Source organism: Mustela nigripes, chromosome 1 (assembly GCF_022355385.1).
Source record: "Mustela nigripes isolate SB6536 chromosome 1, MUSNIG.SB6536, whole genome shotgun sequence".
Lineage (NCBI taxonomy): Eukaryota > Metazoa > Chordata > Mammalia > Carnivora > Mustelidae > Mustela > Mustela nigripes.
The window spans coordinates 266,143,561-266,160,012 of NC_081557.1; the positions used below are offsets into that span (position 1 = coordinate 266,143,561).

The 16,452-nt window shown below is 49.2% G+C and overlaps 1 protein-coding gene across 5 annotated transcripts in view; it reads left to right on the forward strand.

Annotated features, from left to right (window-relative positions):
* FRAS1 (Fraser extracellular matrix complex subunit 1) overlaps positions 1–16,452 on the forward strand; it is a 420,039-nt gene that overhangs the window by 397,920 nt on the left and 5,667 nt on the right. For 4 of the 5 annotated variants that reach the window (XM_059385660.1, XM_059385681.1, XM_059385690.1 and 1 more), the window contains 4 exons: positions 2,919–3,085; positions 5,983–6,188; positions 7,317–7,463; positions 8,748–12,500. In XM_059385660.1, coding sequence (XP_059241643.1) covers positions 2,919–3,085; positions 5,983–6,188; positions 7,317–7,463; positions 8,748–9,341 — 1,114 coding nt within the window. In that variant the 3' untranslated portion in view covers positions 9,342–12,500. Of the gene's footprint in view, positions 1–2,918; positions 3,086–5,982; positions 6,189–7,316; positions 7,464–8,747; positions 12,501–16,452 lie in introns of those variants that run through there. The other variant, XM_059385668.1, reaches the window with a different exon arrangement.

A 16,452-nucleotide genomic window follows, 5' to 3' on the forward strand; every position in this document is an offset into this window, starting at 1 on the left:
CTTATAAATCACCGTCATCTCCTCTAGTCCTGTATTTGTTCTGTTTAATCAGTAACTATTTATTGGGCATCTTGGGTGTCAGGCACTATGTGGAATCTGGTAATACCAGGACCAAGAAAAACCCATTTTCCTGAGTCCACTAAATGAGCTCTTGGTGCAACAAATGGTTACATTCAAGTTATCAAAACGGGGTCAGCCCTAGCTTGGGCCCGTTGCTCCTAGGCTCCAAGATCTCCCCGAACCCCACCCTCTCAGATCTACCCACTGGGGCACCTTCAGTCAGAAGTAAGGAATAGTCAGGTGGACTCTGCCGCAAGCGTGAAGCACTGAAACTATCCCTCACACATTGTTCTTTAACAAACGTGTGTGTCGGAAGCTTGGCTACCAATGACGGTACAACAGTGAGCGAGTGGACACTTGCTGTGGCTCTGTGCAGCCTGTAACAGGTGAAGCGGACTTTGACCCGATTTGTATTTAAAGTCACTTTATTTAAATAAAATATCAGATCATGATAAGTACCGTGAAAAAAAAGTGCATGAAATAGTGGGAACAAATTATAAGGGGCGCCTGGTAGCTCGGTGGGTTAACCATCTGATTCTTGACTTGGGCTCGGGTCAGTATCTCAGGGTGTGAGATGGAGCCCTGTGTCTGCTTAAGACTCTCTCTCCCCCTCTGGCCCTCCCCATGCTCTCTCTCTCTTGTTCTTTCTCTTGCTCTCCAATAAATTAATTAATTGAATTTTAAAAAGAGAAAGAGAGAACAAATGATAAGGGATTTGACCTACCCTGGAAGGGAAGAGAAGCAGAGTGAACTTCCTAGGCACTGTGATGTTTGAGTTGGAATCTGGAGAATAAATTAGAGTTAACAGGCAAAGAAAGGCAGACAGAGGGGGAGGTTTCTTGCAGAATGTCCAGCAAGGTCAAAGTCAGGAAACCTCAAATTCATTATCACTAACCTCAAGCTGACCCACAGGTCTTCTCAGCAGAGAACAAAATCGTTCCCTAACAACGGCTTCACTCTCTCCCTCTCCTCAACCATTGTATTCTTTCGCACTCAAATTTGCGATATCTTCCCCATTCTCACTCTCAGCTGATTATCTTGTGTCCTGTTTCTTGGAGGAAACAGAAGAAATCAGAAGAGAACTCACCCCAGCTCCCGACATCATATCTACCCCCTCCCCGCGTCTGCAGGTACATGGCTATCCCTGAAGGAACGGCCCCAGCGCCTACCGAACGAAGCCAGCGCCCCCCTCGTGCACTGGAACCCAAATCCTCTCATCTGACTTTATAAAGAGCATCTTATAAGCCAGTCTCCTCTCTCTACGAATCACTCCAATCCGCTTAAAAACCTGTAACTTCTCCCATCTTTAAAAAAAAAAAAAAAAAAAAGTCGCTTCTTGACTTCAGTTCTCCGTCCACATTCATTTCCCTTCCCTGTACCTCACGTCATGCCTCAAGAGTTGCCTAGACTTGCAGTTTCCAGTGTAGCGCCTTCCGTTCTCTCTCTCTGGAGCCCGCTGCCCTGAGGCTTCCGCACTCATCCCTTCAGCCAGCTCGGTCTCGTCAAGGTCACCAATGAACTCACTAGCACCAGACGTTGACTCTCACCTTTATTTCTTGCAACGGCTTTGCGACAGTTAACAGTTGTCCAGTCACCTCCTTGAAACACTGTCTTCACTCAGCTATTGTCAAGCTCTGTAGGCTTTCTTCGACCCACTGGGTTTTCCTCACTGTTTGTTCTGCTGGTTCCTCCTCTTCCGCATTGCCTTTGAATCTGGAGCACCCTAAGTGCCGTGCTAGAACCGTCTCTTCTCTCTTGTTTCCACATGGTGGTCTCCCTCATCCTTCCTTCCCCAGGTTTTGAATACAAAGGACACCTTCATCCCGGGCTCACCTCTCACATCCTGACTTCTGCATCAGACGGACTGCTCTGCCTCTCCACCTGGCTCTCTTGTAGGCCTCCCAAGTTGAACATGCCTGTTGCTGAACCCCTCCTCTTCCTCCACCAAATCTAGTCCCCCCACGGTCTTCCCATTTCAGGCAACAGAGCTCCATCCTCCTAGTTTTCCTCCCACTGAGGCCTCTGTGGCCGCCATATTTAAATTTCCAGCTGAACCTCTTCCTAGCGTCCCCTTTCTCTGCCTCGCGTTTCTCTTCATCACCTGCTTCCTTCTCGTGTTCTCTATGTTTTTAAATTTATTTTATTAACCGACTCTCTTTTGGAATGTATTATCCCTGAGGGCATGTGCTTTGTTCACCCATGAATTCCCATTGCTAGGACAATGTCTCTCACATAACAAAAATGCAGTGAATATTTGTTGAATAGTGAGTCTTGAAGCAGTAGAAATACGGAGTAGAGAACCTGTCAAGAGACCTAATGAAGGCCAGTCTGGCTAGAGGAGCCTTAAGTGCCAGAGTCCGGGAAGAAAAGGACAGATTCCAAAGACCGAGAAAGAAGGCCGGGGAGGCTGAAGTAGGAGTGAGGCAGGAGAGTATTGTTTAGCAATGTCTTGAAGAGTGGGACACAGGATAAATAAGTTTGGATCGGTTTGAAAGAGTCAAAGTTTCAGAGCAGGCAGATCTGGGAAAGAGAAGTCTAGGCAGGTCTCCATGGCAGTGAGCCCTTCCGCAGTCAAAGAGCAACCTTAGGGACCTTCGGAATGAGAGGGCTAGCAAAAGCAACGAGTGCAAAAGAGTTCTAAAGATGAATCGGATTATTTCTGCTCAAAAGAGCAGATTAACCTCATAATTCTCCAAATAAGCCAAGCTCTTCTCCTATACACATCGCTGTATTTGGTGATTATTTAGCACCTGCAACAAAACACGTTCACAGTGCTGAGGAGGGAGGGAAGAGAGTTCAGCACGAGGTTTGCCAAGTTGACGCTGCTCTCAAAGAGCTCTCGCTTCTCCCGCATTTAGATTCCTGATCCCCATCGCATTCCAGCAGACCAACCGCCCTGTACCAGTTGTGTATTCGCTCAATACTGAATTTCAGCTCTGCAATAATGAGAAGGTGTTCCTGATGGACCCCAATACATCTGATATGTCCCTAGCAGAAATGGATTACAAAGGGGCCTTCTCTAAAGGTAAGTTGTTATATGTTAATAATAAAAAGGTAAGTTGTTTCGTTCCCCTACAGAACGAGACTCTGGCTAGACTTCAGATGCTTTAGGACAAGTCTCTGGACTAGCATCTCTGCTCCTGGGCTTTCAGGCAATGCTCCAGTGAAGTTTCCCCTGGGCTTGGTTCCAGGACAGCCAAGGTTTAGTCAAGGAACAGAACCATATCCTTCCTTTATGTTGTATCGAAAGAAGGTCACATATTTGGTACTGTAATGACTGGCAGTGTGGTACTATGGAAGAACCCTGGTCTGAATGGTGGAAGACTAGGGTTTCCAACCAGATTCGAACACACTGTCTGACTTTGGGTAATTTGCTTTATCTCTCAGTTACTTGGAGAGAGATTGCAACATGACCCCTCCCTCCCTACCTGCTGCAGGGTCGCCAAATGTCCGTGTACATTCCTCCTGCTTTCTCCACTGGAAAGGGTTCCTCTGCCCTCTCCTCGCCCCAAACTGGTTTCCTTGATGTTTCAAAAGGATGGCCCTCTCTTTCCTTCAGGTCTCTACTTCACTGTTAACTGCCTCAAAGAGGCTTTCCCTGACCACACCAGATAACTGAATGTACGCCTCCGTATTTTTCACTTTCATAGAACACTATTCATTTTTATAGTGCTTCTAACCATTATTAATACTGTGTAATATATATTACATATTTCTTTACTTGTTTATTACATATTTCTTTACTTGTTGCTACCACCAGACTGAGTTCCATGGGTAGGGACTGTGATCAGATATCAGATTTGCACACCAGACCACCAGTGCCTAGGTTCTCAATAAATATTGACTGAATAAATGAATGAGTTATCTGCCTTTCTTCCCTCAATGGCCCCTTCTGCCTTTTTTCTTCCTTTAATCTTGTCCTCATATCCGGGGTTTTTCTGTCATCCGAAAGACACGCTCAGGTGTGTCTGCCCATAACAGAAAAAACAAAGCATCCCTCAGACCTCACTCCCCTTCAAACTCAGTCTGTTTTCTCCTTTTCCTTTCTCTGAGGAACTTCCAAGAGTGGGCGGTGAGCCCACACAGTCTCTGTGGCCCTTCATCTCCGTCCGTCTGTTGCAGGCTGGGAGTCTCCCACCACACGCAGCTCAGAACCCGATTTTGTCAATGACATCAAACCTATGGATCTTGACACTTATGTCCTGTTGGGTTTCCTTTGACCAACAGCCTCACCTGACGCCCTCTTGCTTCTCTGGCCACTTGTCATGCTGTTGCCCTGGGTCTTTGTCCTCTGCCACATCCCTGTGATTGTCCCCAGGTTCCATGCATGGCTCCTTCTGGTCTTACTTCGCTCCTACCTCTGGTCATACCCATGGCTTGGCCCATCCACTTCTCCTGAACTCCCTGTTCTCTACTCCTCCGCGGCCATTCCTTAAGAGTTGACCTTGCCCTGATGTCTCCAAACTTAATTTCTACATTTCCATATGTGGGTCTGGAACTACCAAGCCGCTTCAGATGGGTGTCTTTCAGACACCTAGAACGTCTAGAACAGGGCTTACCTCCTTCCTACCATACCCGCTGCTACACTGACTACAGCGTCACACTCTAGGTGCCCCAGGCAGAAGCCTCTCCGAATCGCCCCCTCTCCATGCCTCTCACCTACCATTAAGATCAGTGACACTCATTTCTTGAGCTCATCCCATGCTCCGCAGCTGTAAGTTAGACACCTGTCTCTCGCAGAGCGTTAGCATAGCCCCCAGCCCAATCTCTGTGACTCTAGTCTCTTCGTGTTTCCTCCACTCTCCATGTTTCTGAAGCCCCTGTGTGTTGATTTTACACCCCTGCTTAAAACCTTCCACGGGTCCCCGCTTCTTAACACCCCAGGCCAGGCTCCGCAGCGCCCCTAGCCTGTCTTCCCAGGGGTCTCTCCTGCCGGAGCCTCTAGCCATCCTCCTCTCTAGTCACACTGACCTCCTCAGTGCCACGAAGAAAACCCTCTACACGACAGATTTCTGCTCAATTCTCAGCTCCCATGGCCAGATAGGAAACCTCGGACACGTTCTTTAAAATGAAGATAATAATTGAACCTGCCTTGGGCTCTTGGGAAGAATAAATGAAATAGTACAAGGAAAGAAACTGGAAGTAAAGAAAGCGCCGCAGCGGATACTAAGGAGACAGCAGCAGCACTAGACTCGTGGCCTGCCGCTTTCCGTCTTTCGAGCCTGGACTTCCTCTGGCATGGAGTGCTCTCCCCAGTCTCCTGCCCCAAATGCTCAATGCCCCCGACCCACGTTTGAGAAAACTGGTCAGACAGTACCTCCTCTTTCATCCCTCCCGTGCCTCTCCCCTGCAGATGTCTTGGCTCAGCTCTCTGCTCGGGCGACACTGTGAACCTTCCTCACTGTGGCTCCTGGCAGTACAGTGTTGGGATAACGGTGGGTTTTCGAGCCCAAGTCCCTTGACTTTGAACCCCGTCCCCAACACGTACTAGTTTTGTGACTTTCAAGAAGTCACTTAACCTCAGTGCCTCAACTTCCTCATCTGTAAACCTGTGAGCACTACGTGAGTTTCTTATATGGGAGGAACTTAGCACAGTGCCTAGCAAATAGTAGGAGTTGGATGAATATTAGCTGCGCTATGTTTAGCAACGGGTTAGGTTTTCTTTCTGTTCCCTCAGCTCATCTGACTCACCTCCGTGTCCCGTCTGCACAGCAGAGCCCGTGGCACACCTTAAATGCTCGATTAATGTCTAGGGAAGAAAAGAAGCTAGAAATGAACGAATGAGTATTTTAAGGGCACATGGAACCATCAAGCTCTTCGTAGAAAGGCCCTAAGGGAGTGTGTTAAATCCTTCCTACCCTTGACATTTCCTTCTCTTTAATCTTAAAGTATGACCCAATTAATGCCTCTCAATCTTTCCAGGTCAAATCCTTTATGGCCGAGTACTTTGGAATCCAGAGCAAAACCTTAATTCGGCTTACAAACTGCAGCTGGAGAAGGTCTATCTTTGTACCGGGAAGGACGGTCACGTGCCTTTCTTTGACCCCACGGGGACAATCTACAACGAAGGGCCACAGTATGGATGCATCCAGCCGAACAAACACCTGAAACACAGGTTTCTGCTGCTGGTACGCTAACCGTTAGTGTGGCGTGGCTGACCCCTGAGCTGGTTCCTCAGCTGGGCGTTCTGCCCCAAGCAGGTGGAACCGCACTCTTGCTGTGTTCTCGGTATGCACAGTGCTCCTGTTTCTCTCTGATCAGCTAAGTGCGAGGACGGATTACCAGACGTGGTGGTTACAGTGGGCAACAAGACAAGCTACTATTATTATTAACGTCCCAGGAAAAGGAAAGTCACGGCCAGTGTTTCTCAGAGTATGGACCCTGAATATCCCTGATTCTAGTTCAGGGAGTCCACAAGGTCAAAGCTACTTTCATAATAATATAATGATGCTGGTTTTTTTTTTTCCACTCTAATCCCCTCGTGAGTGTAGAGAGTATGAAAGGTTTATTGATATGGTTTCAAATTCCACATTGTAACTAATCTTTTTAAATACCACCTACCGAGTTTGATTTGGTATCAGAGAATATCCACGATTATCTGAACAAGGTATGAAATCATTTCTCCCCTTTACAACTACACATCCTTGTGAGGCCAGATTTTCTTTATATATTTCAGTCAAACTAACATATCACAACTGAGTCAATAGAGAAGTTATGAGAATCTAGTTCTTTTCCAGAGATTTGCAAAAGTGCAAAACAATGTCAGCTCTCTTTGAGGAGGTGGGGGCGAATATAGGTATTTGTTTTTTAAAAATGTTACTTATGTTAACATGTAGTGGGTTTTTCATTGCCACTTTAAAATGAACTAGAAAATAAGTATTTGCTCATTTTTCCGTGTTAATTTTAATGGAGTAAATATTGATAGTTATAAATCCTGTAAACAAAAGACTTTTGGGGTCCTTGATTTTTAAGTGTGTGAGGGGTCCTGAGACCAAATGGCTTGAGAATTATTTGTCTCGGCTCTCCCGCTCTTGGAGCTTCGAGCTCACAGCTGCCTCCAAGCGCCCTTCCTTGAAGGGAGCGGTGGGTGCCCCGAGGCAGTGGTTGATCCAAGGAAAGGGCTTCTGTAGCAGGAATTCCCCTGACCCCACCGGAGGCGGGAGTGAAGAGTACATGTCTCCTCCCAGGGACGGCCACCTGCCAGGGCAGTGGTTCCATCTCTCTAAACCTTCCATTTCTTGTCTCTCAAATTCTAGGACCGCAGTCAGCCCGAAGTAACGGATAAGTACTTCCACGATGTGCCCTTTGAGGCCCACTTTGCCTCCGAGTTGCCTGATTTCCATGTGGTCAGTAGCATGCCAGGTGTGGACGGATTCACTCTGAAAGTCGACGCGCTCTATAAGGTAAGTGTGGTGAGAAGAGTAGGCGCGTGAGGCCAAGGCTTGAAAAGCTACAGAAAGGGAAAAGACAGGATCTCTGGACTATTAGTCTCTTTTTATGGCATTCTTGCTGGTGGGTCTTTTTTATGGGTATTAAGCTTATCATTCAGTCCCAATTTTTAAAAAATTTTTGTTTATTTATTTGAGAGAGAAAGAGAGAGAGAGAGAGCCTGAGACTCCCTGCTGAGTGCACAGCCAGACGCGGGGCTCTGTCTCACGACCCTGAGATCATGACCTTGAGCCCAAACCAAGAGTTGAGCTTAACTGACTCTGCCACCCAGGCGCCCCGTTCACCCCAGATTTTCATCATCTATCCCAGGCGACCACAGCAATGATAAAATTCTTTAATTTGCTTACAGGCACTTGCCATTGTGCGTATCGGGGTGCCTGTGGTACTCCGGTTTTTCTTAAACTCTTCTGTGTTGCCTGCCTTTTTGGCTCAATGCTGCACCAGCTGATTTTCACAGGCTTGTGGAAAACATTTAACGAAGTCATAAACACAGTACAGCAATTTAGAATGACAAGAATTACTAATATTTGATAAGCAAAAATACTCTAAATCCAGCAATAAATATGAACTTGCAAAATCTATTCCACTTTTTCCTGTCTTCAAGTAGTAACCCTTGGAGTGAGCTTGGAGTTCAGAACTATTCCCATTTCTCAGAAGTTAGTTCCAAACCGCGGAGGGTTTCAGTGGGGACAGGAAAATGGCAGTCCAGTCCTTGATGATTTAACGGCTCAGGGCGTGACCCGGGAAGTGTCCAGAGTTAGGAAACTTTGTCCCGGGTCTGCATATTACGCACAGAATAGGTATTTAGTGGATATTTGTTGACCGACTAGTTTAGCTGAAGTTCATCAATAAATAGTAAGTCAGCATAACAAACAATCGAAGGTCACGGGGAGTAAACGTGGGTATTAATCCTATTACTTGGCTGCTATCAGTAAAGACTGACAAGCCCAAGAATGTACTTAGCTAAAGGGACCACGAAAGATCAATTCTTAGGGGTGGTCCTTACACAGATAGGGCAACAGACAAGGATGTGGACAGCTGGCCCAAGATGATCCCAGTTTGGAAGTAAAATAGAACTTACAGTATTTGGTTCCCTTCTGGGCCAGGAGACACCAGCCACTGCTCATGCTTCCGCGGAGACCATTTACCAAGGCTGGTGGTCATTCCATTTCCTTCCTTAAGAAGTGGCCGTGGGCAGTGGTGACCTGGGCGCTTTGTCTCTCTGTCCCCTCCCGCAGGTGGAAGCAGGGCACCAGTGGTACCTGCAGGTGATCTACATCATCGGCCCTGACACCATCTCAGGGCCCCGCGTGCAGCGCTCTCTCACGGCGCCTCTGAGGCGTGACCGAAGGGACCTGGTGGACCCCAGCGGCCGCCTGACCCTCGACGACTCCCTCATCTACGACAACGAAGGGGACCAAGTCAAGAACGGCACCAACATGAAGTCCCTGCACCTCGACATGCAGGAGCCGGTGGCGGCTGCGTCTCTGTCCCCGACCGGGGCGTCCATCGGCAGCGCCCTCGCTGCCATCATGCTCCTCCTTCTGGTGCTTTCGGTGGCTTGCTTCCTCACCAGGAAGTGCCAGGAGCAGAGGAAGAAGCCGCCCACGGAGGACTTTCTGGAGGAGTACCCTCTGAACACCAAGGTGGACGTGTCCCAGAGGAGCCCGGACAGGCCGGAGAAGAACTGGAGCAGACAGTACTGCACGGTGCGGAACGTGCACAGCCCGGGCGCCGCCGAGGGCGCGTCTGCGTTCAAGGGCACGCAGCTGAAAAAGCTGAATCTGGAGGTCAGGGTTCACAACAACCTGCAGGACGGCACGGAGGTGTAGCCGAGGAGACGGATCCCGTGTGTATTTTTTTCTAAAATCATTTTTATAAAAACGGGGGTCAAATACTGGTATTTTTATAATCTTGCAGTTTAAAAAGGGAAAACTATCGCTTTGAGTGGCGGAAGGCACACATCACACGCATCAACTCACAACTGAGCTACCTCACGGGACAAAGAACCACCCAGACCCCAGAGTTCGGGAGCAGAGTTCCTTGGGGAGACCTCGTGCAGGCCGCTGCGGACGGCGCCTTCGGCACAGCTGGGTGTAGCGCGATCTCAGGGCTGGCGGGGGTAGACCTTTCCTCTGGCTGCTGGGGCTGGGGGGACTGGGACCGGGTTAGGTGCAGCGCAGGTCTCGGGGCAGGGGAGGGGGGCCATCCGCTTCCTAGACCGCCTCCAGCTTGCTTGTCCTGGGGCTTCCCCTGGGCCCCGAGCCGAGCGCAGTGTTTGGATTGCTGACACCCTGATTTCATTCAGAATCCTGCGAACCAGCACCACCGACACCTTCGCTAATTGTATCCTCCTGACAGCTCTGCACACTGTGGCCTCTAACTGTCCCTCGCACTTCCAGAGCCTTTCTGCCTGGGGGCTTCAAAGGGCCCTGCATGAGAGCCCTGTGCCACAGCTTTCAGGAGAAATCACGCAGCTCCCGGTCCCCAGACGTCTGGCACAGCGGACCCCTCTTACAGAAGGGCAGACTGAAACCTGCCGGGAGGAGGGGCCTGACCAGCGCCTCGAACACATGAGTGATGCACGGCGCCCTCGGCCCAGGGGACGTCCTCGTGCCCCACTGGCCTACACTGCACCGAGGACGTGTCAGGACACCCTCCCCAACAGACAAGGCTGCAAAACAAGAGACGTGCGCCTGGCCCGTCCATTCCGTGTGGCCGTGGATGCCTCCGAATCCCACCTCCATGTCCCGCCGCCCCAGGCTGTGCCCCGTCCAGTAGCTGGCGAACCTGCGTCCTCGACTAGCTGCGAGTTCTGTAGTTTGCAAGGGTTTCAGAAAAGCAAGTGATTCATTCAGATAAAGCAAATTAGGAGAAATCCCAGCTCAGAGTGAAATCTGCATTAACAGTCACCAGCTGGGACTCATAATGGACCACGTCCCAGCGCTCGCGGCCGACGAGGGCGCCAGGTCCCGGGACTTCTCTTTGGAGGGGTCTTTTCTGGTAGCTCAGGCACTTACTGTTTGACCACATTAGCACGTGACAAGGCCATAAACACATGGCTTTAAAACAATTTAGTGTGCATAAGCTTCAGGATTTTGTGCGTCGTGGGCACACAGCTTGCCTTTGTGTTTCTCATTTTGGTTTTGGCCGACTAGCAAAAGCACAAGCATGTGCGTCGTGTTGTTTTGAAATGAAGGCACAATTTCATTCCTGGGGCGTAAAAGTCACACTCTCTCCCCGGCGCACGACGCACCGTATCCACTGAGCAGAGCACAGGGCAGCGCACCGCGTCTGGCTTGTATTAGCATGACCCCGGCTCTTTGAGAACATTCCACACCCCAAACACCGGTTCTAGAAAGCCAGAAAGAACGAGCCACGAACAGTTTTCAGCATCTGATGGACCTTGTGAGCCGTGCCTCTGGTTCCTGGGCAGTGCCTCACACTCTGGAAGTATCCGGCGGGTGAGCAAGTGAATGGTGTCTTGGGCGAGTTGAGGGGGAATCCATTCAGGAAGTGAGAGATGGTGGTGGCCAGATCGCACGGGCAGATAGCAAAAACAAAACAAAAAACCCCAAACTGTCTCTTCTGCTTGGCTCATGAGTTAACCTCGTTGGAACAAAGAAGCACCACGTGACATGGGCACGGCTCCCGCAGGGTCTCCGGACGATGGAACAGAGAAGCTCTCAGGATATATCAGCAGACGTGGAAACTGTGAATCAGCCTCCGGAGCAGGACAGCCTGACTCAGCAGTCTGAGGTGACTGAGGTCTTCAGGAGAGGCTAGAACAGGGTGAGCCCTGACTGGTCACGTGCTCCTGGACACCAGCGTGGGCAGTGTGGGGCAGACCTTGTGGACCGGCCTCGGGAGTATCCAGACTTGGTGTCTCACAGCTGGAGAGCTCATCAGCCTGGTGGGGAATCTCCTGCAGAACGATCTAGAAGGTTGACACTAATCCTTCCAGGACACCAAACTGTCATCTGCGGAGCAGCTTTCGCATTGGCCTGTTCTTTTTCAGTGTCCCCACTTGCCCGAAGGCTTCCACACTGAACACTTCCTGCGCCCTCGCCTTGGCTCCAATACCCTTGCTCATCCCTCCCCTCCCGCTGGGGAGGACACGTGCACGGGGGAGCGCGGACCCGCGCAGAGTGAAGCCACCGCGGGGAGAGATGGAGACGGAGACCCCCAGGTGCCCTCGGCAGCCTCCAGGACCCGGTCGTGAGCGGCAAGGACAATCTCCTGGGCGGACCAGGAGCCCGAGAGCTGTCTGGGCGGAAGGAAAGCCTGCGACTGTCCCCGCCGCGCCCCCCTCCTGCTCGTCCCCCGACTCCGTGGACTTGTCCGGGCGCTAGGACTTCTCCAGGGACGCGCACTTACTAAGTAGGGAGTGTTGAGACTGTGACGCTGAGATTTACTACTTTGCTACAGCTTCTCGCTTTGTTTTCTGTTTCACAGTAGGAATCCGATACTTTGGTCACGGACGCGAGACTCTGTTTCAGTCAAAGCCCTGCCTTCAGTTTCTCTGACCTGCTCACTGATGCCTCGTGGGCGTTTTTACTGATTTTCTGTACCGTGCCGTTCTGGGAGGAGGAACGAGGAGCCCTCGGGGCTTGCGATGGGCTCTCCCACGCTGGCTGCGAGCGTTGAGAGGGAGAAGGGTCTGCGCCTTGTTTCTGCCTCGCTGTCCTCTAGTGGTCCCCTGGCCGCCTGGACGCCGCCCGCAGACTCCGCGGCGGGGTGTGGAGTTCGTGTCGGGACGTGCGTGCACAGTCTTAGGACATTCGGTGTCTGTGTCCTGTAGGTGTTCGTTGTTCTTGGATACGACACACGTGCTCAGACTGAGTGAAACATTTGTGGTGCTGTCAACCTGGTTTCTTGACTCAAATGATCTTTGTATTTCTAATACTGATTTGTGTGTTACGAATTTCTGGTTTCTCCAATAGCATATGCCACTATATAAATTTGTATTAATAAAGGACCGTCTGGCTGCATTTTTTTTGCCATGTTCTTTTTAGATCATTCATCCCATTCATATAAGACATCGCCTCTGAGGTGGGAAAATCATTCCAAAATTTGAGGCAAAGTTCTTTGGAAAAAACCTGCCGGAAGGGGCTGAATCCAAGACACACGTGGACTGAGCTATGAGTCAGATGAAGAAGAAACTACAGTTCCAGATCATCATGGCTCATCTTCTGCAGTCACGTGAAACCCCAGTAGGAAGTGAAATAACTCAAATCTCTGTACACCATACAATAGGATGATTATTTATGCTGTATTTATTACCATCAGACCCTCTGAGGATCCTTGATATAGTGTGAAAATGGCTGGTCCTTTCACGCACTCACAAAAATTTGTGACACGTCCCTAACTCACCTGGAGAGGTGACCAAGGCTCAGATAAGTTGATTGGCGTGTGAAGGGACAATGGCAGAGTGAGAGCAACTGAGCCCCCAAAGTCTCAGCATTCTGCGAGTCGAGGCATGTGTGCATGTCCTCCCTGGGGAGCTGCCTTATATTAAAAAAAAAAAAATAGTGCCAACGACAGTGACCAGCAGAGCTCTGTTTCACCCCCCCCCCTTTTAAAATTTATTTTCAGAGTAACAGTATTCACTGTTTTTGCACCACACCCAGTGCTCCATGCAATCCGTGCCCTCGATAACACCCACCACCTGGTACCCCGACCTCCCACCCCCCGCCCCTTCAAACCCTCAGATTGTTTTTCAGAGTCCATAGTCTCTCATGGTTCACCTCCCCTTCCAATTTCCCCCAACTCCCTTCTCCTCTCCATCTCCCCATGTCCTCCGTGCTATTTGTTATGCTCCACAATGAAGTAAAACCATATGATAATTGACTCTCTCTGCTTGACTTATCTCACTCAGCATCATCTCCTCCAGTCCCGTCCATGTTGCGACAAAAGTGGGGTATTCGTCCTTTCTGATGGAGGCATCATACTCCATAGTGTATATGGACCACATCTGCCTTATCCATTCGTCCGTTGAAGGGCATCTTGGTTCTTTCCACAGTTTGGCGACCGTGGCCATTGCTGCTATGAATATTGGGGTGCAGATGGCCCTTCTTTTCACAACATCTGTATCTTTGGGGTAAACACCCAGGAGTGCGATCTGCAAGCTCAGCGAGACTTGAGAAAGCGCATTTTCATAAAGTATGCGGAAAGGAGACCACAGCCCTGCCTGGGATCTCCGCAGATACTACTGGGACTTGGTATAAACTTCCCTTCCTGCCGGTTTCCTGTGATTGTCCCTTGCCTAACAGCCAAGCTCTCAGTCCCAGAGCACATTTCTCTCCAGCCCCTAGAGAAGCTGTATCAGGAACCAAACTCCGAATCATTAGGGTTTAGGATTGACTATGAAAATGCTTCCAGAGACCTGAAATTTCACAGGCATCAAATTTAGAAAACTTGGGGGTGAGGGGCAGAAAAAGAGTTCTCACGGAGATTTTGCAACTCCTCACCAACCGTGGTTTGGAAGAAACATTGTGGGAACAGGAGAGGGAGATGAATACTGAGAATATCTCACGAGGTTCAGCACCATAGAATTGTTGATGTTATTGGCCAAAAGTAGTCCAGAATTAGTTGTTTTATGTGTCTCAGCCTAATATTAAAATGCCATGATTGTGTAATAGAGACTCTGGCCCCAAATGAGCCTGAGAGAATTCTAACTAGAGCCCTCGAGAATGGTGTCCTGAGTGTCGCCGGTAGCCCAGGCTGCTCCCCAGTAAAACATGGGGCACTTCCAGCAATTGAGAGCAATGACTCCCTTGCGCATCCTGCCTCATGCCGTCCTCAGGACAGCCCTAGCAGAGACTCATACGTCGTTGTCCCGGATAGTTTTCTCTGAAAGTTCCAGATGAAAACCAGGATTTCAAGTTTTGGCCACAAGACATTCTCGGGCACAAACTGGTGTTTAAATATGGTCCAAAGCCCCTATAGCTTGGATTTAATGCTTGTCATGAAAAATGTGGTCACTTGATCTATACAATAAGATAGATCCAGGCTGGATCTATCTTTCTAAAACAAACAAACATAAAAGCTAAGGGTTTTAGCTCTGGCTCACCCTGGTTTAAGGCCACCAAGTTCCAAGACGAGTTAGTTATGAAAGCTTACGAGAATCCCACTCTGGGAGAGCTTTCATAAATTGCTAAAAACCAGTTTCAAGATGTCTCCCTTATATATCCCTCACTGAGGAATGTGTCCAGAATGAACCAGTGCTCGGTACCAGTGACTCCCCAAAGAGTCCTTCTGTCTCCACACCAGTCCTCTGCCCTGATTGTGCTCTAGGAAACCGACTTTCCAGACATGATTCTCCAAGGCTCCCTTGCCCCTTGGCTTCTGGTTGGGATTGGCCAAATGGAGACACTGATGGGAAAGAAATTAAGCTGTGTCTATCCTTCCTCCCTACTCCCCAGTGCCTTGCCCCATGTGTGGCTCTGGTTGGTTCCCTCCAGGGCCACAGCCCCTCTTCCACAGTCCAGTTCTCAAAAAGTTGATAACAGCAACCCTCTCTTGTCTACAGGCGTGAAGTTAGTAATGATTTCATCCTGTTCCTGGCCGTAGAACCTTCACCATCAGTGTGGATTCCTTTAACTTAACCTGCCTACACACTGTAAATAGCCCCTTTTCATTTTTTTTTTTTTAAAGATTGTATTTATTTATTTGAAAGAGAGAGAGAGCCGGTGAGAGAGACGGAGCATGAGCAGGGGGAGGGGCAGAGGGAGAAGCCGGCTCTCCACTGAGCAGGGAGCCCGACGCAGGAAGTGATCCAGGACCCTGGGATGTGATCTGGGCCAAAGGCAGAGATTTAACAACTGAGCCACCTGGGTACCCCAGGATTGCATTTGTTTAATATAATGTTTAATAATGGCTGTGTTTGGTTGCAAAATTCCTAAAAATGTAGCAATTCGTTTTTGCATGTCACGCCAGGCTCCGCACACCACTGTAAGAGCAAACATTTAACACCTACAACCACTCGGTCAACTAAATCCGCTTTTATTAGTTTTCGCCCCCCAGGCTAGCCTCGATTTTAAATATACCTCAGTAACGTTGATCTAAAATCTTGTGCTTGACTCCCAAATGGTTCTATTTAGAGAGAGACAAGGTGATACAGGAAAAATTAGTGCTTCTAAAACTATAAGGGAGTTCCCTGTATTCAGAACAATGCAAATATCATCAAATAATCTTTTCTGGGTTCTTTTTCTAAATGACTACAAACCTGGTTTCTGAGATCTCAGTATTTATCATTATTATCATTCAACACTTCCTTCTGAGAAAACTCACGCTTTGAGGGAAAAAAAATATTAGCTTTATAGTCATGCCGTAGGGTGATGATTCTGGTCTAAAAGATGGTACCTGGCCGTTGTTGCAAGGAGAACAATTCAAGCAATCGTTAGACGGCGTTTTGTTTCCAAGTTACCAGCTCGAAACCAACGAGGTTAAACCCTGACCCTGCAACAGCACAAATCAATCCTACAATACCACCACCTACTGCTCATTTCCCTCTGGATGTAAGCCCAGCCCTGTTGCTTCCTGCTTGTGCGGGACACAACTTGTGCACATTCCCCAAGCCCTCTGAGCCTGTCTCTGTGTTTGCAAAATACGGCTAATCCCACCGAATCGAAACTGGTTAGTAAGCGTGAAATAAGACCATGTCCACAAAGGCATTGCTCAATGTCTGGCATAAATAATAGCTTCTCGATAAAGAACCACCTCCCGCCACTATGCTGGCCCCAGAATTTTCCAGATGAGTTGATACTTTCTAGTGTCTTGCAGCAACCTCTGAGAGGGAGTCAGAGTTCCAGGCAGAAGGAAAGGCAGGGCGCCGCCCCATCTCTCTCGGAAGGAACCTCATCATCCCTTCAGATTTGTGACTCTGGCGGGCTCCCTGTCTGGCTCCTTAAGCAAGGCTCTTTCTCTGCTTCTTCCAAATTC